The sequence below is a fragment of the Neomonachus schauinslandi genome, chromosome 2 (genome assembly GCF_002201575.2).
Source record: "Neomonachus schauinslandi chromosome 2, ASM220157v2, whole genome shotgun sequence".
Taxonomy (NCBI): domain Eukaryota; kingdom Metazoa; phylum Chordata; class Mammalia; order Carnivora; family Phocidae; genus Neomonachus; species Neomonachus schauinslandi.
The window spans coordinates 65,929,593-65,953,571 of NC_058404.1; the positions used below are offsets into that span (position 1 = coordinate 65,929,593).

Sequence of the window (23,979 nt, forward strand, 5' to 3'; positions counted from 1 at the left end):
CTCAGTTTATTAAGTGCCTACCATAGAAGACTACCTTATCAAACTCTCACCAGTGAATTATAATAGCTATAGTTTTATTAGGTGTTATTCATCAAATGTACTCAAAGAGGAGTTCAAGATTTATAAGTATGTTGATAATTGTACTCTCTATGTGTGCTTAGAAAATTAGCCATGGTTTAAAGTTTTTTTTTTTTTTCATTTTCTTTCAACTTTATTTTAATTAATTCTCCTCAGTACATTTTGATTGGCATTTATATCTCTGTGTATTTAATGTGTAAGGCTGTATGAGTGAAAAAAATAGTGTTTGTTATAATCAAAGGGATCATAATCTTTTTTTGGAGATGTGTACCTATTATGGATTCAGTTGGCAATTGCCCACAAGTTTTGATTAGATCTGTGGAGATTTCCATGCACTATTGAATATTTCTTGATGATTTTTTTTCAATATATAATGGATTTTCTGATTACTTGCAATGCTAATTTTCACAGGTGAAAAGCAATAAGAATGTTTAAGTGCTGGTCAGCTGTTTTGGTTCTCGGATTCATTTTTCTGGAGTCAGAAGGAAGGCCAACCAAAGAAGAAGGATATGGCCTTCAGTCCTACAAACCTCTGAGAAGATTGCGACACAAGGTACAGTCAGCATTCTGAATTTGCTCACAGTGCCTAGCAATTATGCACTGAACTACTAGGTGTCTGCTTTATTATTCACTTAGGGGCACTTATTTCAGTATATGCCTCCAGAATATAATTTTCATATAAAAGTGCACATTTAAAAACATGAAATTGTAGTAATTTGGAAATTTATAATTTGGGGAGTTAAATATTTCTTGACAAAGTATAGAGATGGCTCATTGAAAAAAATCATTATAATTTACATTAAGTCATAGATAGACACAAAAATAAGTAAATATGTTAAGACCTAATCAACTAGATAGACTAGATAGTTTCTTTATTCCTGTATTAAGTTCAGAACTTTTAGACTAAAACATGTTATGTTTCTTTAATTTGCAATAAAGCAAACAAAGAAAGATGTCTATTCCATCTGGAGATATATAGGTTGGCAAAGAATTAGTATTTATAGAAATCATTAGACATTTTAATTTCATAAAAATCATAATTTTAGGTTCTTTAATATTGGGGAAATACTTCCTTATGATAAATATTTTCAAGTATAAAATAAATTGACATTTAGGCATACTATAGATTATGTACTTACATTAATGAAGCTTTATTTTAATAATAGAGCAACTTTTTAATACTAAAGTAACTTTTTATTCAATCAAATTAAAAGTTTATAATACATTTTGATTTTCATAGTAGAAAATAAGACAAAAGCTGACATGCTAATTATGGGGAAAATATATATTTTAAAATTTCTTATGTTACTTGTCTTAAAAAAACAAAAAAAAAACCACCTTGAAATAAATATAAGTACAGTTGACCCGTGAACAGCGTTGGTGTTAGGGATGCTGACCCCTGCATAGTTGAAAATCCACACATAACTTTTTTTAAAAGATTTTATTTATTTATTTGACAGAGAGAGAGAGAGAGAGAGAAACACAAGCAGGGGGAGTATCAGGCAGAGGGAGAAGCAGGCTTCCCGCTGAGCAGAGAGACAACGTGGGGCTCAGTCCCAGAACCCTGGGATCATGACCTGATCTGAAGGCAGATGCTTAACCGACTGAGCCACCCAGGTGCCCCACACATAACTTTTGACCCTTAAATCTTAAATATTAATAGCCTACTGTTGACTGAAGCTTTACTGATAATATAAACAGTCAATGAACACATATTTTGTATATGTGTTATATACTATATTCTCACAATAAAGTATTAAAAAGTTATTAAAAATTATAAAGAAGAAAAAATACATTGACAGTACAGTACTGTATTAATTTAAAAAATTGTGTATAACTGGACCCATTCAGTTCAGACCTGTGTTGTATACATACATGCATATATATATGCATATATTTACATTGCATCCATATGCATTGCGTACATGTTTTTGCTGAAATTCTTCCATACTTTTATAATGTTTTCATAAAATCGCTAAACTTGACTGGAAGTTTTATGTGCCAGACCATAGGGTAATCTCTTAAATGTAATATTTTATTTAATCTCCAAAACAATCTTATAAAGATATACCTTTTTCATTTGATATATGAAAAATCAAGATTTTTAGAAATGTTAAGGGATTTTATGAATGCCTACATTTATTAAATATATTAATTGACTAGGGTAACATGCAATATAGGTTTAATAGCCAGAAAATATAAAATAAGTAAAATATGAAAATATACTTCAGTGTCAAAAATCATTGTTGAAATTTAGTCACATGTAAAAGTAAGTTTCTGGATAAATGCAGCTGGAGAATTGACCTTGTTCCACTATCTTTCAGTTATCATTTGTGTCCTCTACCTCATAGACGAACAATCAGTTTTATCCTAGTCCAAAGCATAGAAATAATAACCCCCTTATGAACACTCTCAAAAGATATTATTAATACAAGATATTGGCTCATTTTGTTACATAGCAGTGAATATGTACTCTGTGCTGTTTGTCTACCCTGAGTCATGTGTCTTGAGGTCAGAGACTATGCCTTTCTAATCCTTTCTTTCCTGGTGCCATGATCATAATAGATATGGTTTAATTGACTCCGTGGCAGAAAAATGACCAGCAGAATGCATGGCTATGCTGTTTTCATTGTTCTCCTGCTAAATATAATACCACAGGTTTTTATGTGTCAGTGTACATTTATAAGCACACTATTTTGAATTAAATTTGGACGTTGAAGATAAATTATCATGCATTTCTGTGAGATTTAGTAAACCTTTAAAGAAAAGAAACAACACTATGAGTTAAGCCTATTTGAGAAACACTAATAATCACCCAAAATGATCAAAGTTACCTCCCAATCTTTTCTATCTCTGTGGCTCTTACCTCTAAATAGAGGTAATATATGATTACTGGTATTTAAAAGCAGAGAGGCAAAATGTAATGCCTAACTTTCAAATGACTTAGGACAGAGGTAAGATTAAGCTATAAAAGTCATTCGTGAGTGTGTGCATGGAAGCATGTAAAGAAGTACCCTGAGTTGTACAAGTCCCTGCCAAAACCTCACCAAGTACTTTCTGCTCACTAACAACATCCCCACCCAACCGCAGGGAAGTACCTTTATTTCCCCAAGACCTCGATGATTCATTTCATTATGGCCTTTACTTCTATTTGAATCGATCATTATTTGGATCCCAGAAATGCCCTGTCATCCTTTTCCCACTGATTCCCATTCCAGTTAGGCTCATATGCAACCTTATTGGTGAAGCCTCCCCAGACCATAATTAAAAATGGAACAGTCACAGGCATTTCTTTTCTCCCCTTTTAAAATATATTTTCACCATTTGTCATGGTCATAGTTCACCATGTCCTATTTATTAGTTTATTGGATGTTCCCTTCCATTATGATGTGAACTACTATTCATCTTGCTGTACCATAGCACCTAGAATTGTGTTTGGCACATAGTCAACACTTAATAAATGTATATGGAATGAATGATTCCATCTGCTGACTAGAATAAGGCTGAAATCATATATATATCTGATACATAATATATTATATAGTTTATTGTAATTAATAATTAATTAGGTATAATTTGTTCTGTTTGTGAGAGTAAAATCAGCAGAGCAATCCTTAATAAAATGTTTAAAATAAATTATTTTAATATTATTACATAGATTAATTTCCTATTATTTGTTATTTTTTAAACTTAAGTTTCATTTAAATTGCAAAGAATATAAATGTCTATATATCTGTAAGACTTAGGGAATGGATAAGAAGATTTTTTATTTGGATTGGGCTCCACTGTATTGAATATATCTATTGACTAGTAAACAATAAAATAAATCATACATATGATAGATCTTGATATATATTAGCTATTTTCCACATTTTCCCAGAGAGGTGTCAGTACTTTGAGTTTGAACAAATATATGTTTAGAACTCATGTTTACCGAATATCTGCGTGTCAACTGTAAAATGAATCGTCTCTGGGGAGCAAAAAGTGAAAATGATTTATTTGTCAGATTAGATAGAAATGTTGTAGATATAAATATAAATATATATGTACATATTTTATCATTTACAACTATATGTACACATAAATGTGATTGAAAACACATTTGTCTGTGTCGTAAATGTGAATAGCATATAAATCCATCATGCTAATTTTAGAAATTGTCATTATAGTCCACAGTATGTCTGAAGGAGCTGATCATGTGTTTCAACTGTGTGTTTATCCAACAGGCATTTATGGAACATCAAATGTAGTAATTTAGTAGCTTATTCTATATATTAGGTCATTTAACTACTGAATATTCCTATGTAGTAAGTGGTTTTATTGTTATTCCATAGATGAGGAAACTGGAGTTCACAAATGTATAGTAATTTTTAATGTCACATACCTAGAAAATTAAGAGAAAGGATTTGGGACTTAATACAAGAGACTAAATAACTTAATGCAGAATACACAACGAGAAATTTTCGTAGTAATTTGACCTGTGTGCCATATATTTCCTATTCTCCCCACATTCTGATCACATGGTAGAAAGGTAGGAATTTATGTCCCTTTGTGGTTGGATGGGACTATGTGTCTAGTTCTGGCCAATGAGTTAAGAGAAGTGCCACAGAATGCATCTGGGCTGAATATTTGATTACAATTATTAAATGTTCCTGAATTCTCTTTTTCCTCTAGCATTACAAACAACATCTGTTCAAGGTAGTGGTCGCTTAATCATCCCAAGTTTCTAAATAGCCAGGATGGGTATAACACCCAGGCAATTAGTGATTGTCTTGAAATGTGAAATGAGAGAGAGAAAAAATCAAAACAAAACACTTCTGTTTTAAACCACTGAGATTTGGGAGTTATTTGTTACCTCTGCATGACCGTATCCTATCCTCACCAATGAAGACAGAACTAGTACTTGCACTCATATAACCTCATCAGAAATCCTGGGCTCGTTTTCTGTGCCATCTTGGCTTCTTGTTTCATCTCCACTCTTTGGATTTTTCTTACTCTCAGAGTTTCTCTACTTCTTTCTTGTCTCTACTACTTGCTGGGTCATAATTTCCATCACAATATAACTTCCTGTTGTATTTATAACCCTATAATATACATGTCCTAATATTCTAGCATATTGTCCTATACTCTCATTGGTTGGCTATGAATCCTGTTAGGAACAATATTATATCTTACATCCCTTTTCTTACCTACAGCACTCATCACACTGCTGCATTGTTTGCTGCTGATGATCATCAAAGTCAGGCCTGAAGGAAGATCTTAGGAGGACAATAGGAAAGTTCTTTGAGTATACCTAGTGGGAACACTTAGAGACCTTAAAACTCTTAGGTCTTTATGTGACCAGAGAATGCTATGTCCAGCTTTATGGTACAAAGCTACACCTGCAAACCTAAAGTGCATTTATGATTCCTTTACTTTCTAAATCAAAATGTTTGTCTATGTGAGTAGTTACTGTGCAAATGAGCAAAGAGTTGGCATAATTTAATAAGTCCAGAGAGTGTTGCTATGCCCTGTAGTACAGTATAATTCAAAGACATCATCTGTGGGAGATGATTTTTGACTTTTGGTATAAAAGAATGATAGCTGTGGGTTGGTGAAGAGTGGCAGAAGAGAACTCTAGGGAAGGAGACAAACATTAAACAACACATCAAAACCATGACCGCTTAGAGTCTGGAAACCTTCAGGCAAACCCAGGAGCATTATTTCCTGACTGAGGAAAACTTGTGCCCTTCTATGTGAAATCTCTGACTGCTTGCAGCATGTTCAAGGGAAGGCCCTTAAAATGTTAATATATTTTGTGGAGGTAAGGAAGCAATTTGGCACATTATCTAAGAGCAAAAATGGTGGCGATGAAAGGAGTGAAGGACTACTGGTCAAATAATTAATTAAATATTAAGACCATGCTAATTAATATATATGTTGATAGATTTATTCCATAGACATCATAATGGCTGAATATTATTAATAAATCTCAGATTTTTTTCTTCTAATCAAAGAACTTATGTTTGAAAAATCAGAACATTTTTGAAATTTTATTTCTGAGAAATGAGATTCCAGTATTAACTGAGCTAGTTCCTGGAACCCAGTTTCCACAGGGCAGTATAAATAGGAGCAGGTTCAACCAGCACATACCACAGGGATGTTACATGAGAAGATCTGTGAGTTAAAGGACACCAGCTTTACTGTATGGGCCATAAGCCTGCCTGTTCTTTGCACCCAAGGCAGACATTATCTTCATCATACTGGACAGTAAGCTTTCCTGCTCCTCGCTGTGAATGGAGAATCAGTCTCTGTCTTCTAAGGCTGGAAACACACTTGCTCTTTGCTCTAGAGAGAGACATTATCTCTATGTTTCAAGGCAGTTTTTTAAACAAACATCCTTGAACAGATAGTCCAGAGCAAATGGCAGTCAGTGTCTCTGTTCATGAGGCCTCAGAAGCATGAGGCGCTGTGGAAGATTGTCTCCCGACCCACATGGAGAGGACTGACCACCTTTAATGGGAGGTTAGAGTTGCCATCTAGTTTATCTGTCTAAAGCCAAAATTTATGTTGTGTGTGTTTCAAAGTTGATTTGAACACCAAGTACATGGTTATAGCTTCATCCCACCTCTTACCTGGTTAACTTTGTCCTTTCTGAAACTTTAAGGGGAAAAAATATTTTGCTCACCTTTGGATGTGTTGCTTGCATGTTTGTTCCTTCAAACCAGGGGAAATTTGATAAACTGGGGGAAATTGGCATGCAGTGGACTGAATCATTTTGCTTAACAAAAATAAGTCAACAAAGGGATATTATCTGCTTTCTAAAATTCTCAAGATGAGGACCTACTACAGAAAATTGGCATTTGATCCCTTCAAGAATGAATTCTCAAAGCAGTACTATTATAGTTGTGTAGGGTGGTTTGCAAGAAGGATGCTCCCTTACATTCTCTGACTCTACATTAAACTACTGTTGTAAAGTTTTAACAGTAGCTATCACTGGAAAAAATAGAGCTACTTTCCACTGAAGATTTAAAGGTTTGAAATGTTAAAAAAATGTGACGTTTGAGTATTCTATCTCCATCTATACACAAAGTATAATAAAATACACAAATAAAGTCAAATTTGTATAGTACATTAAAGCCAAGCTTGTCAGAATTTCAGAGAACTCTACTTATGCATAAGCCTTGGGCACATATGCTTTCTACCACCCCAGTATGGATTTTCGAGTGACTTGAGTTACAGTGCTTCCTTTTATCCAATGCCATAATTAAAAAAAAACTATCCTGATAGTTAAAAAATGGCTTTACCCATTTTTCTGAACATTCATCCATTTACTGATCAAGAAACACCAGAATATTAGGACCTAGTGCTATGAAATAACTTTGTCATTACAGTTCATTTGCTTTAGATTGAATTCCAAAGCCTTCTTATCTTTAGATCTAGCTGTTTTTTCTCAGTGTTTCTGTGGAAAGGATGTTAGCTACATCATAATTGGTTTGCTAGGAAAACAAACTATAGGAAAACAAACTATTAACACATCCTCATTATCTGCTAATTAAGCACATTATGCTACCTCCTATTCAAAAAATAAAATATAAGTAGGTTGTTTTTAACAGGGTTCAATGTGGATATGCTAAACTGTAGATGTAGGATAAAGGGTTGTGAGTTAACAGGTGAATGAAGTGAAAATGCATTTATCTAATCATTAATATTAATATATTGCAAGCTAGTATTTGCATTCATTACCTCAATGTGTAAATTAATTATAAGTTGTTTTGTACATCTTTCATTATTAAAACTCTATTGTGAATTCAATTAGCAAAGCTCTGCATTATAAATGAAAGATAACATCCTGATATAAGCTTGACATTCAGCATGTTTAAACGATAAACACCCTATGGTATATGAACCACAATTGAAAAGTGTGGTATTATTTTTAATACCATCAGTTCCCTGTATATGAGCTGAGAGTTAGGTTTTTAGAGCCATATGATAGGAGGAAATATTCAATCTATTTAAAAAATATATATGTTTATTTATATATATCATATATTCATTTTATATATATTTCATATATTTATTTATATATTTAATATATATTAAATGTGTTATATATATATGTATATATAAAAATACAGATAGGAAAGCTGAGGGCCGGGGAGGCAAAGTTCTTCATTGAAGATCACACAGGTGGGTGTTGCTCAGCTAAGATTAGAATCTGGGTTTCTCATCTTCCAGAACTGTTCTGTTTTCCTTTAACACACTGCCCCCCTCCAAATTAACATGTTTCGAGTCCAGTTTTTAATCAGCCAAAAATACATTTACTCATTATTTCAACAAGTATTTCTTAAGTAGCTGCTACACACAAGAGACTGAACAAAATGATTCAAATTAAGTTCTTAAATACACATGTTGGTTTGCCTGTGATTATTGATGAAGTAAACATCTCAAATGAACTGATTGAAAATACAATAAAAAACCTTATTTAATACCCAGTAAGAGGACCAGCCTTCAGGGACAGCCAGAGAATTTGCTTCAAAGAGACTAGTCTACAGGGAAATAAATGGGTAACTATGAGTATTCGCTGGACGAGGCACTAGAAAAAACATGCTCGGTTAAGATGTTGAACTATTCACCAGGCTGTCTGAAAGTGCGAATTTATCAGTTGCGTGGGTTAAACAAACAGCCCATTCAGAGATGGGGCTGTCAGTCATTATACTAACAATTGGTAGAAATAACGAACAAAAAATATGTCTATTTTGAACATTCGGTCAGAAGTTTGCTTACATATGCTATAAGAAATGCTGGCAATGTGGTTTTCTCCAGAGGTAGGGGCCTCTTTTACTCTTTCTCAATTTTTTTTAAATAGGCTTTTTTCTCCCAAATAATTCCTTTTTTATTTAATTTTGTATTTTGTATTCAGTTGTGATTGACACATGATGTTGTATTAGTTTCAGGTATACAGCATAGTGATTCAACAACTCTGTATGTTATGCTATGCTCACCACTATTTTTTTTTTAAGATTTCATTTATTTATTTGAGAGAGAGAATGAGAGAGAATGAGAGAGAGGCATGAGAGGGAGGAGGGTCAGAGGGAGAAGCAGACTCCCTGCCGAGCAGGGAGCCGGATGCGGGACTCGATCCCGGGACTCCAGGATCATGACCTGAGCCGAAGGCAGTCGCTTAACCGACTGAGCCACCCAGGCGCCCCTCACCACTATTTTTAGAGCAGTTTTAGGTTAACAAGAGAGAGTTCCGAGGGCCCATATTCCTCTTGGCACCACACCTGGACTGGCACCACACCATCATCATTCTGCAGGATATTTTGCCAATTAGCTTTATAATCTTTTATAAAGACCTCACAAAAACCAGTGTTCTGACAATACTGAAACAAATTATTAAATAAATACAACAACATAAAGTTTTAAAATCTATTATTTGAAATAATTTAAACATTTCTCTTTATTGTGTAAAGGTTTCGAAAATTTTTGAAGGGAATTATGTACCCCTTATGTTTCTTTTTTCCCAAATTTTGGAATGAAATTTTAAGTGTACAGCAAATTTGAATCAACTTTACAGTGAATACCCATGTAACCAAGACCTAGATAAATATTTTATTATGCTTGGTTCTCACATATATATGTGTTTGTTTGTGTGTATCACCATCCCTCTTTTCATTTATTTATCTATCCTATTTTTTATTGATTTCAAATTATATTATAGACATTAAGCTCTTCTTTCTTGAATACTTTGGTACATATCATTAGAGTTAAATATTTATTTAGAGTTTTTTTTTTCTTTTGAGATACATTTTATACACAATGGAAAGGCCCAATCTTACACCTTTATTCTTTGAATTTTGAAAAATGTGTACACTTCTTCAATAAACATCAAAATACAATTGTATCAAGATATTGAAAGTCATCACCACCCCCCCTGAAAGTTGCCTCATGCCTCTTCGCTGTCAATCTCTGACCCCCTCATTCACTCTGAGCCAACAATTCTAATATTATTCACCACAGTATAGTTTTATCTGTTCTAAAATTTCATGTAAATGGATCATACCATATATGCAGATTTGTGTAACATTTGTTTCACTCAAAATAATGCCATTGATATTCATTTATGTTATTGTTTCTCAGTAGTGCATTCTCTTTTATTGCTGAGTAACATTTTATCATATGAATGTATCACAGAATCTATGAAGTGTCTAATGAACATTCTTGTACAAGTATTTTTGGTTATATATTCTCATTTTCCTTGGGTTAATAGTTAATAGTTATTAGTGGATTGCTGGTTTGTAAGTTAGGTATTTTTACTTTAAAAAGAAACCACCATGGGGCACCTGGGTGGCTTAGTGGGTCCAGCTCTTGATTTTGGCTCAGGTCATGATCTCAGGGATTGGCCCACCTTGGGCTCTGCGCTCAGCAGGGAGTCTGCTTCAGGATTCTTTCTCCCTCTGCACCTCCCTCTGCATGTTCTCTCTCTCTCTCTCAAATAAATAAATAAATCTTAAAAAAAGGAAAAAAAAAAAAAAGGAAACCACCAGAACTTCTTCTAAAGAAGATGTACAATTTTACAAAATTTCCAGCTACTTTACATTTATGCAACTTTTGCTGTTCTCTGTTTTAGCCATTCTGAAGAGTGGTATTTATTGTAGTTTTAATATGAGTTTTTTTGATGACTGGTGGTCACATTGAGAATTTTTTCATTCTGACTATTCATAGTACTGACTCTTCATAAATTTTGTTTGTGAAGTGTCCAAAATTTTTTGCCTATTTTTTGTAACATTGTTTTTCTTTTTATTTTACCATCATTGAAGTGCTTTACATTTCCTCAGTGATTGAAAGAATATATAATTATTTTATGGAAATATTTATCACTGTAGAATTTTAAATACATATAGCTACTGTTGGAGTTTTTTTTTTTTTAAGATTTTATTTATTTATTTGACAGAGAGATAGACAGAGGAGCACAAGCAGAGGGAATGGCAGAGGGAGAGGGAGAAGCAGGCTCTGCATTGAGCAGGAAGCCTGATGCGGGACTCGATCCCAGGATCCTGGGATCATGACCTGAGCCGAAGGCAGACACTTAACCATCTGAGCCACCCAGGCACCCACTACTGTTGGAGTCTTTAGTGTGGTTTCATTGAAAACAATATGAAGACAATAAAAGGAGTCTACCTTTGGACAGAGTTATAAATGTTTAACTAAACAAATAATAATAATAATCATCAAAAGTTATAACTCAACACAAATTAGATGTGGCTAAAATAATGCTATATTTTAATACAATGCACCTAAAGATATACACAGATATGTTTTTATATCTATGTATATTTATATGTGTATGCATATTTAGGATTATATGTATTATATAATTATATATTAATATAGATAATTTAAAATATCACATTTATTTCACTCATGTTTCATTGTTAACAAATTTAGGAATTCATTGACTGCAGTTAGCTTATGAGCCACTTAAGTTAATCTGTCACACCCAGTTTAAAATCTAAAACAATATTTCCCTAGTATATTATGTCTAGAACTCACTTCTGTGAGATTAACAATATGCAAACCAGAAATGGAGGAATTAACATTGACAAGAAGGAATTAAAACTCCAGTTAGGAAAAGAAAGAATAAAAGAACATGTAACTACTGTAATGAGAAAATGTCTCTTGCTTTATCACATTATATTAGAGTTTTAACAAGTCTTAAAAATGAAGTGCTATTTCATCTTTGAAGAATAAGAAAGCAAAAGATATTTAATCCTACTGGGTTCTACATTCCTGTCAGTACCATAGGTAGCAAGTGTTAATATAGCTTCAGTAATGTATCACTAATTGTATCAATTCTGTTTCATCAAGTGAATATTGCTGACTCTTTAAATTTTTGTGTTTATTCTTTAAGTTTATTTTGGGTTTATAGATATTTAAGAAATATGTATGAATAAATTTTATAACTCTTATTTTTTAACTTTTTATTTAAATTCCAGTTAGTTAACATACAGTGTACAATGTAGTGATTCAAAAATTCTATATAACACCTGGTGCTCATCACAACAAGTGCCCTCCTTAATTCGCATCACCTGTTTAACTCATCCCCCCCCAAACCTCCCCTCCAGCAACCCTCAGTTTATTCTCTATATTTAAGAGTCTGTTTCTGGGTATTCCACTCTTTCCCTCCCCCATTCATTTCTTTTGTTTCTTAAATTCCACATATGAGTGAAATCATATGGTATTTGTCTTTCTATAACTGACTTACTTTGCTTAGCATAATACTCTAGCTCCATCCACATCTTTGCAAATGGCAAGATTTCATTATTTTTCATGGCTGAGTAATATTCCACTGTGTGTGTTTGTGTGTGTGTGTGTGTACATAAGTATATGTTTCTGTTTAAGCAATATTATATTGAAAAAAATTTAAGACTATATAGCTTGTCCACAGAACTTTGAATGGAGAACATGTATTAATCAGGTATTAGAGATACTAAGGGAAAGAGTGTGTAGACATCTATGAGTGACGGTACCAGTTTCCATTCCATTTTATGCTTAGCTTACGGTTACGTGGTTGTGACCAAGAAATAATACATGAAAATGGGAGGCAAGCAGAAGGTTGAGCAGAAAGCCCTCCTTATTCTACTCCCTCTTCACCTAGGACATTTCTGATTTATTTTTATATATTTTGAGTCACAAAAAGTTTCATTTGGATAAAATATGCTTGTTGCATAATAAAAATTAAATATTGAGATGGATGGTCTTAATTATCTAGTGATTTTGTGAATTATTGTTTTAAGGGGTTTAGCTAGTTCCAGAACTCAATTATTTTTAAAGATTTATTTATTTATTTGAGAGAGAGAGAGTGAGAGCAGAGAGGAGGGGCAGGGGGGGAGGGAGAGAGAGAATCTCAAGCAGACTCCCTGCTGAGCACAGAGCCTGATGCGGGGCTCGATCCCACGACCCTGAGATCATGACTTGAGCTGAAATCAAGAGTCAGATGCTTAACTGATTGAGCCTCCCAGGTGCCTCCCAGAACTCAAATTTATCCCCAAAGGATGAAGATGAGCTAAAACCAAATATATTTTAATTAATTAACTAATTACTTTTAGTGAGAGAGAGAATGTGCAAGCGGGGGCAGGGAGAGGGAGAGAGAAAATCTTTTTTTTTTTCCTTAAGATTTTTTTTATTTATTTGAGAGAGAGTGCAAGAGCAAGAGAGAGAGAGCATGAGCAGCAGGGAGGGGCAAAGGGAGAGGGAGAAGAAGACTCCCCGCTTAGCAGGGAGCCAGATGGGGGGGGGGCTCGATCCCAGGACCCTGAGATCATGACCTAAGCCAAAGGCAGACTTGAGCCACCCAGGTGCCCCGATTGAGAGAGAGAGAGAGAGAGAGAGAGAGAGAGAGAGAGAGAAATTTAACCAGTCTCTGCACTGAGCACAGAGCCTGAGGCAGAGTTCAATCTCCCGATCCTGAGATCAAGACCTGAGCTGAAATCAGGAGTTGGATGCTTAAGCAACTGAACCACCCAGGTGCCCCTGAAACCAAAATATATATTTTTAAATTGAAGACAACTGGGGCACCTGGATCACTCAGTCAGTTAAGAGTCTGCCTTTGGCTCAGGTCATGATCCCAACCCTGGGATCGAGCCCTGTGTTGGACTCTCTGCTCGGAGGGGAGCCTGCTTCTACCTCTCCCTGCCACTCGCCCCTGCTTGTTCTCTCTCTCTGTTAAATAAATAAATAAAATCTTTAAAAAAATAAAAATAAAAATTGAAGGCAACTTTAAAAGTTTTTTTTTTCAGGAGAGAAAATTAAATATTTTGTAAAACATATTTGCATTTATCTATATACCCATTACAAAGGCATCACTGAAACTGAAAGTTGAAATGTTATCTTATTTGTCTACAAGTCTAATATCTTCATTTGGCTAGTGAATAATTTAGGTCTTAATTGTTATTGTGCCCAAATTGCTAAAATCTAGTAGTGATAGATTTGGGAATAACACTCTCATCTCCTAACAATAGGAACTCCACTTATTAGGGACATCTTTTCTGATGTATTTGTTTTAAACACTATCATCATAATTATGCACATGCAGCACCTATGTGTATTATATGTCCAAATATATCTAGGACAAGCATATTTTTTTACCAATTCTACTTTATCTTCAGCTCCTAAAACTTTCTCTTCAAAGCTTGATGTGCCAAATAACCATGTGTTCTCAAAAAACAAAACAAACAAACAAACAAAACCCCCCAAAAACAACAAAAAACCGACAATACCTTTTAGTTCTCCCTGTGGAATCTCAGCCATTGTTTAAGTCCATCATTATAATAAAAAGCAGCCTCCTTAAAACATAAGTAGAATTGTTTTTGTGCTATAGTTCAAACCCTGTTGTGTCTAGTGTCCCTCTTTTTGGAAAACTGTTCCTTAAGATCTTATGATTTTTACTTTTGATTCATATAATAAAGTCCCTTATTCACTTCTCAGAAGTCTCTATTCATTGCCCCTGAGAACATTATTTCTGTGAAATGTTCTGCTGAAAATGGATTCTAATGACCAAGTCATTTGGAGAAAACTGCATAGTATGCTTCTGTGGAAATCCACAATGCACAAGAGCATATTAAAGTCTGAGAAATATTCTAAACTTTACTTAACCTAGAATTTCCCAACTAAATGGACTATAGAAAATTTTGAGCACCTTCTGGTATTCTATGAAACACAATTTGGGGAAATATACTCCAGTCGCTTTAGAATTAATTGCTACTATACATAGCAGCCAATTTTGGCTTCTCTTGAAACTAACAATATTAAGGATCTGACTTACTATCATTTTATGGCTCTAACAATAAAATAAATCCATTTTTGCTCTTTTTTATCAGTCTCTATTTCAGGGTATATTTTTCTAGAAAGAGAATATTGACATCATAGTTTAAGAATTATGATACATATATCTTCTCAAGTTAGTGTTTTTGTTTTCTTTAATTCACATTCTATGTATTAGTCACTATTCTTCAAAATCTTGCTATCAGTAATTAGGTTGTATTCTCAAAATAAAATATTGAAATACATCAATTTTTATAATTTTAATTGAGGTAACTGAGGTACAGTGAAGCAAGTAGATCATCACTGTACATTTAAATACATTTTTACATATGTACACATTTGCAGTGCCTCCACTGAGATTATATACAATAGATTTCTTGCAATCCAGGAGGTTCCTTTGTCAAGTCTTATCAAAGCCATCTCCCGAAGTTAACCACTATTCCCGACTTTTGCCATAAATTAGTTTTGCTTTTGAACTCTACATATAAATGGGATCCTGCCTCAGGTATTCTTCTTTCACGTATGACTTTTTGTTTGTTTATTTTGCTAAACACCGTGTGATATTTATCCACGCTGATGAATGTAACAGAAGCCTATTGTTTTTAGTACTCCATAGTGCCCTGTTACACAAAATTCACAATGTGTTATGCATTCTATTATTGAGGGATATTTGAGCTGTCCTAGCTTGGGACTAATATGACATTCTTACATATACCTTTTGTTAGACATATGCATTTATTCCTCTTGAACTGGAATTGTAAGATCATGGGGTTGGCATATATTTAGCTTTAATAAATAATGCCAAAGAGTTTTCCAAAGTGTTTGTGCCAACATATTTGTTTTGTAAAATATTTCAGAATGACATAGTAATTATTTTAATCCTAGATCTTTCTTTTGTCTACCTAGATGGAAAAAATGAGATGTGAGCAGATGTTATATCATTGTTGCTGCCGACTAATGGTTGAGCAAAACAATTACAGTATGATTAAGTGACTGAATATTCAGCTTTCAAGAAAAAAAATACTAAAATTGAGGTTCCAAAATTTCTTATTAAGTCCATTTTTGAAAGTTTAATACAATGTGAATTAGTATGCAATGTCTGACTCAGAAAAAGACTCATTCTTCCATTGCGAATTTACCCTAATTATAAACAAATCACAGAACTATAAGTTTAAATTCTTCTTAAAGTTATTTCCCCTTCTTGAAATGTGAGGAAACTTAATGATTGTCAATTTAAGTTTCTTGCAGCTTTTGTACATAATATAAACACCAAAGTTCCTATTATCTACTTATTTAATATAAAATAATCTCTCAGGTATGGCATTTTATATTTTTACTCTTTAAAATAAGGCACTTCAAGCAGTTTCCATCTCTCCTCAATCCCTAGTAGGACTGACTTCAACATTTTATTTTTGTAGTGCTTGCTGATAATTAGTAAAACAGGATTTTCTTATAGAAAACTTTATATCTCTGAAAAGAATATTTACCACTGGAAAGCATAATACTTTATATGTGAAAAGTTTGGAATTTTTCAACATCCATTTGACCTGTTACCTACTAGTCCTTTGGCTAGTCTAAATTTTCCTGAAATGAGAATTAGCTAAGAATCTGAGAATAGTAAAGCATTACAAAATCAACAAATAAAAAAGCGGGAAAAACAAAACAAAACAAAACAAAACACTGCCATACTTTGGAGGTTTCCATTTGTGTGACTGGAGCACCAAAGGCTTGTGCCTGGCAGGGTTTCCCACCTGCACTTTTAGTTTGATTCAACATTGAATGCCCCTTGATATTTATTTCCTGACATCTTATTTTCTCATAATCTTATTGCTTTTAATTATGAGACTCACTGAACCTAGTTTATTGAAATTACCTAAGCTTATAACATATAAGCCCTATACTGCTGGGAGACATAGGCTCAGTTATCTTTTGAATTATGTGCCAACCGGTAGAACTAGTTAGTTTCTAAATGAAGATAATGTAGCTTATTTCTTTTTAACTTGTCAAAATTTAGGAAAATGATTGTCAATTCAGGCTGATACAATGAAAATACCATAGACTGAGTTGCTTCAGTGACATTTATTTATCACAATTCTGAAGGCTGGAAAGTCAAACATCAAAGTGCCAGTAGATCTGGTGTCTGGTGTCTTACTTGTTCATAGACAACAGTCTTCTTATTATATCACCCCATGGCCAAGAGAGAGATCGAGGAAGCAAAGTCTCTCATATTTCTTCTAATAAGAGAGCCAATCCCATTTTGAGGGCTCCATCTTCATGACCTAATTACCACCCATATCCTGCACCTCCAAATACCATTAAATCGGGAATTAGGCATCAACATATGGATTTGGGGGGAGGGACACAGATATCAGTCCCTAGCAATGATCTGAAAATTAGTGCCATTGTTGTGTTCTTGCTGTTATCAGGAGCGTAAACCATGTGAAATGAAAATCTGGCAACAGAAGATCATCTGTTGTGAATTTTACCTGTTACCAGTTTAAAATGATAATAGATTCTACTGACTCTTAACAAAAAACTTGTATTTAGTATTCTTATGATGAAACATTACACAAACCTGAGAATAAGATTGTGTATTTCTGTCAAATTTGTTTCTTTTTAACAATCTAAGAATATTTCAAGAAAGCAATTATAAGTATAGACTGATTCTAAGGGTCTTTAAAACAGTGGTTATCAATCTTGACTGCATATTAGAATCACCTAGGAGCATATAAACATGCAGATGTCTGGTCCATTCCCTTAGGAAATTAAATCAGAGCTTCTGGGATTTGGTCCCAGACATGGATGTTTATAAAGTTTCCTGGATGATTCTAAAGTGCAGTCAGGGTAGACAATCACTGCTAATGGCTAGAATTCTGTATCAAAGTGTTAAATGTCAAAAAGGCATAAGAATATTAATTTGTGTTTAAAAAGTAATATTAAGTATTTTTAAATCTTAGAAATATTGAAAATTCTATATGTATTATAAAATTTTATGTTCTTTCTCCATATATTCTTATTATATATCATATAAAATATACATTACATGAGATGTATAAGATATATGTCTTGGGCGCCTGGGTGGCTCAGTCGTTAAGCGTCTGCCTTCAGCTCAGGTCATGATCCCGGGGTCCTGGGATCGAGTCCCACATTGGGCTCCCTGCTCGGCGTGAAGCCTGCTTCTCCCTCTCCTGCTCCCCCTGCTTGTGTTCCCGCTCTCGCTGTGTCTCTCTCTGTCAAATAAATAAATAAAATCTTTAAAAAAAAAGATATATGTCTTATAAGAATATATGAAGAGAGAATATAGAATTCTTATACAATAAGAATATATGAGAAGAAAAGAATATATGGAAAAAGGATATAGAATTGTAGAGCACATATAGAATTTTCAGTATTTCTTTTTTTTTTTTAAGATTCTATTTATTTATTTGACAGAGAGAGACACAGCGAGAGAGGGAACACAAGCAGGGGGAGCAGGAGAGGGAGAAGCAGGCTTCCCGCCGAGCAGGGAGCCCAATGTGGGACTCGATCCCAGGATCCCGGGATCACGACCTGAGCTGAAGGCAGACGCTCAACGACTGAGCCACCCAGGCGCCCCGAATTTTCAGTATTTCTAAATTTAAAAAATATACATTATATTCACATAAATAATGCGTATTTATACTAAATATGCATATTTGAATATAACCACTAAAGAAAAATGCTTTTATATAAAAGGAAACCCACTTTGGCGAAAATTTTGTACTGCCTGTGAATTTTCTTAGTGCTGTAGTTGTTGGAGGACCAAAGAAAATAATGCAACATTAAGCAGATAGAATATTCATGTGTGATGCATGAAGTGGGAAGTTGACTATAATATGTCTATGATATTAGCAGAGGAAAACCAAATCTATAATCTGTCAAGTCATAAACAAGGCCTGGGAGAATGAACCCTAAACAAATAATAACAGAACTTCCAGAGGGAATGTTTGGATCATCCCTTTAATTAACATCCATTTAATTGCAAGGCTGGCTGGGGAAAAATGCTTAGAGACTTTTAATGGCAACTTATGGTGAAAGAAATCCCAGAAGGAGCTAACCCCCTTGTTTAGGATAGGTTGGTTCTGTTTGTAATTACGAAAATAGATCTGGTTTAATCCACAACTGATAGCACTCGAATATTATGAAACACATGCCTATCTAAGGCTTAGATATTTAAAATCTTCCAATATTAATATACTCTTATTTAAGTATGTATTAGTGCAGAGATCTGAACAGTATATAGTACTTACACCTTCAAGCAGATAATGTATCACCCCAAGATCTTGAGGTAACTTCAGGGTGCAATGGAAGTTCATGGGTTGGTCATTCAACCTGGTTTTGAAGGGTGGCATAAGTGAAGAAACAACGTAGCTCAAACTTGAAAGAAAAAGTGTTGGTGTTACTTTGTAAAAAGAAGGGATGAAAGTGTTCTAAGCAGGAGGAAAGGTATATCTATTCAAAAACTCTGAGAGTGAGTTCAGTGTTTTCAAAAATTAAGGTATTTGACATAGGGAAATGACTCAGTTAAAAAAGGTGAGGAGTAGAGAGGTGGAGGACGATACTATATAAGCAGTAGTAAAACTTTTTAATTTTATTATAGGATTGACAAGGAGCCAATGGAAAAGCTTTAAGAAAGAATGACATAAAGTTAGTAATTTTATATACCTTACAGGTTAAAAATATTTTGCTAATTTTTAGGGTAACATAATATTGTAAAGAACCTTTTTTTTTTTAGATTTTATTTATTTATTTTGAGAGAATGAGAGAGAGAGAGAGAGCATGAGAGGGGGGAAGGGTCAGAGGGAGAAGCAAACTCCCTGCTGAGCAGTGAGCCCGATGTGGGACTTGATCCCGGGACTCCAGGATCATGACCTGAGCTGAAGGCAGTCGCTTAACCAACTGAGCCACCCAGGCGACCGGAGAACCTAATTTTTTATCATGCTTCAGTGAATCATACTTTGGAAAGGCTAGCCATTCTGCACAATAATCTGGGACCCAAACAGCAGTTGTGTAGATAGAAGTTTAACCTGCTTGACAATTGGCAGTAATGTTACAAATCCGCTTCCTTAAAAAAGTTCAGAATCAATCCAGTCAACATCCCTTGGGAACTTGTTAGAAATATGAATTCTCAGATCCCACCCAGATCTGCTAAATCAACCTTCCTGGTAATTCTGACTCATGATAAAATTTGAGAACTATTGCCTAAAGGGAAAAGCACAAGTCAAAATGTTGCAGTTTTCTTCACATGAGGATTTTAACATAACAAGGTAATTCCCTTTCCCCAACATAATAAATAACAATTTCTAATAAGTATCTAAGAAATTAAATCATAATTGTTCTTTCTCTTAACATAAGGTAGTTGACTTACATTATATTATGTCTTTTGGATATGTTAAAAATCAAGACTATACTTTCAGGGATCATTTCTATAGTTCGATATGTTAAAAATCATCCAGTTTACCAGATGATTATCCTTTTCTAGACTGAATACCCTCAAACATGCCAGTTAAATAGTCATTCTGCTTGTACTGTTACTTTCAGTACCTTGCAACCACCTATATGTGGGTGAAACTCCTCATTGCAACTTCGAAAATATGCTATTTTGAACTAAAATATCTCTTTGTAGCTTTCAATTCAGTGGTGCTAATTTAGCTCTGCAGATTTTTCATAAAGTATCTAATATCCTCTCCACAGAGAAGCCCTTGAGATATTTGAACATGGCTGTCATATCCCCTGAAATGCTCTATTCCGCAAGCTAAAAATCTCTTGTTCCGTTAACCATTTTTCATATGACTTTGGCTTCAAGTTCCTCTGTGTTCTTAACTCTGCTGATTGGAGTTCATTTTATCCCTTCCCAGGGAAATGTGGAGACTGGAATAAAACTCAGTTCTCTAGGTGTTATATTCTTCCAACTAAACTCAAACTTAGTTCTGGATATGACATCTGTATCAAAGTACAGAGCTATTAATGATGAATTAGTTGTTTCTTTTCCTTTTTTTTTTTTATCTTATTAAAGGCCATCCAAATTAGGTACTCCAGAATCAACAATCCAACATCTAATTTGTGTTTTTGTTTTTCTGTAGTTTTTGTTTAAGGGGGAGATGTTTTTTCTACGATTTTAAGTCAGCCTGTTTTATTATGAATTTGTAGACTCTTTATATTGAGAATTAAACCAGTACCTTGCCTTTATTTTTGTTAAAAACCAAAAATCTTATTTTATACATTTTCCTATTTTCATTCATTTTATTCTCAAATCAGTATGGCATTTTGTATGTACCTAAGACAATTACTACAATTTAGAAAATGTTGATTCAGCTGTTGATGTTGAAAATGTGAATAATTATTCAAGTAAATGCAAGGCACTGAGCTGTTCTAGAATCAACCTATGTAATTCAGCATTCCATAATGAAATTATAAAATGTGTTCATTATTTTACCGAAATGAAGGTCTATTCTATATCCTCTTGTGAGAAGGGGAAATAAAGGGAAACTAAAAAAAATTTAGTATATGGTGACTTTACTTAACTCATTTTGCTTTCTATAGACTCTCAGCTTCTAGGTGTCCAAAGTGTCATTCAATAATTGCTTTTAAAAAATTGTTTGAAACTAAATTTAAACTTTTCTTTCTGTAATTTGATAAATCTGTGTTTTGTTTTGTTTTGTTTTTAGAGGGTAGGGAATGGAAAGGATGGGATTCATTCAGACCATGAAGTTTGAATGTGTCTGAAATAAGAATGTTTAGTTTTTATAATCCCTTTACTATTCCTGGGCTTTTATCTTTTATGAATATTTTTCTAAGATTTCATTCTCTTGATTGAACACAAAATGAAGCAAAAGCAAATTGAAGGTGCTTTCTTTCCGCTTGGTGATCATGACAAAACAACAGACCTGTTATTTGCTTGGTTTTCCCCAAATACAAGCCAAATTATAAACCAATAAATAGCAAATGGATTTTTCTCAACTTAACTTTGATTAATTGGAGTAATCTTAAATAAGCCACTATGAGAAATTATCACTTAAGTGTTTCATTTGGGCAGAATTTGAATTGCTTTTAAAATACTCTTATTCAAAGAGAATAAAGTTTTGGTTTATTTCCTCCGACCGCAAGTAAGGTAGTCATGATGGTGAAGAATATGAGAATCTGGAGAATGTTCTAAAACCTCTGAATGCTGCACTTTATTTTTTTAAGATTTTTTTTTATTTATTTGACAGACAGAGAGAGAAAACGAGAGAGGGAACACAAGCAGGGGGAGTGGGAGAGGGAGAAGCAGACTTCCTGCTGAGCAGGGAGCTCGATGTGGGACTCAATCCCAGGACTCTGGGATGATGACCCGAATTGAAGGCAGATACTCAACCAGCTGAGCCACCTTGGCATCCCAGAATGCTGAATTTTATATACTCACACTAGTACATTTCTTCACAGATTTACTCAGATTTAGAGCATTAGTAAATTAAGTCTTTATAGATACAAATGAAAGAAATTTTCTATCAGAAACAAGTTATGTTAAAATATCCAAAGAATAGTTATCTTAATAATTCACAGAATAATCTGTAATGCTAAAGTATTATTTACATATTTATATTTAACCAAATATTCAGATATACTTTATTCCATTTTCTTAAATTATAAAACATTGCTGAAATATTAACTTAAATTTTTAGAATCTTAAATTATGTTATTATTTTCTTAAATGGAAGTGTTTGTTGAATACATAGGAATGAAGTTTGAGGCCTTTGAAAAAGATAAAAATCTATAGCTCTCAGATCAATAAACATTTTGAAAGACATAGAGAAACCAAAAGGGGAAAAATAAATCCCCCAGACAAAAGACATTTGGAATAAACCACAAAAATTGCCACAAATTTAGCATTTAAAAAGTAATAAAAAAGGAATTACATTTTAGATAGTGTCAATTTTCAAAAGCATCCCACAGAGATATAAGCTCTAATGCTTAAAAAATAAATATATAATAGCATCCCACATAGTCAGTTTGTCAGAACTGAAAGTTTTACAAATATTCTATATATTGTTAGTGTTGCCAGTGGAATATTAGGTCAGGACGTAATTGAATAAACAACATCCATTATCAAAATTGAAGCTGGAGAAAGAATAGCAAAATAAATTTGGGGATATTTAAGAAGGAGAGCGGAGAAGGAGAGAGAGAGACTATAAAAGCAAAGGCAACAATATAGGAGGTGGAATGATGTAAAGGAGAAAAAAATTTGGAGTATGTTTCCCCTAATCTATGTTATGGTAGTTTTAGAGTTAGCCTGGTGCCTTGAGAATTAGATACATGAAACACATATTTTGATATTGATTGAGTAAAGAACACATTAAATTTATTAAATATTAAGGGAAAGAGGGAAAAGATATTAAATATTGCATGCTTACATTGACATTGTCCTGAAGCTAATAACAGATTCAATTTCAGAGACCACCTGCTTAACATGCTGTAAATTTTTTTTCAAAACACGGATTACATTTACACTTTTTGTTACTTTGCTTCAGGAGCCCCTATTTAGTGGAAATATGATAGTTTGTGATGTAAATTAAATTGTGAAATTTTGTAGAACAAGATCATATTGCATATGAATTGGATATCTCAAAGGTATCCCATCCAAAGTCTTGTATTTTAGTGTCCAGGAGACTGAATCCTTAGAAGTAGAATAAACCATCACCCAGTGATCATTCAGTGGCAGGGCCACCAGGAGCAGGCAGGAATTCTGGCTAATGATAATAAATGCTTACATTGAATATGTATGTATGTATATATATATATATACATATGCAGATTATATATTACTCTGGCTAATATAATAAGAAAATAAGAAAAATGTGGTTGATTTTTGTTCAGAAATTATTAAGACCAGTATATTTTTCTAAAATTTCCTTATATTTAACTTGAAAATAATCTATTTTTATTTATTTTAAGTGACAGCAATTTTTAAATATTAATTGGATATTTGAATTTTCTTCGCTACTTTTCACTATAGGCATTTTAACTTTTATTAGTGTATAGGAATTATTGCTATATTAAAGACATTAATCCTTTGGCCCTATTTCTTTTTTTTTTTTTAAA

General features: G+C 33.6%; 1 protein-coding gene across 3 annotated transcripts in view; it reads left to right on the forward strand.

Annotated features, from left to right (window-relative positions):
* Positions 1-505: 505 nt before the first annotated feature.
* FSTL5 (follistatin like 5) overlaps positions 506-23,979 on the forward strand; it is a 673,395-nt gene continuing 649,921 nt past the window's right edge. For all 3 annotated transcript variants that reach the window (XM_021698885.1, XM_021698886.1, XM_021698887.1), the window contains exon 1: positions 506-631. In XM_021698885.1, the coding sequence (XP_021554560.1) occupies positions 506-631 (126 nt within the window). The remainder of the gene's footprint in view (positions 632-23,979) is intronic.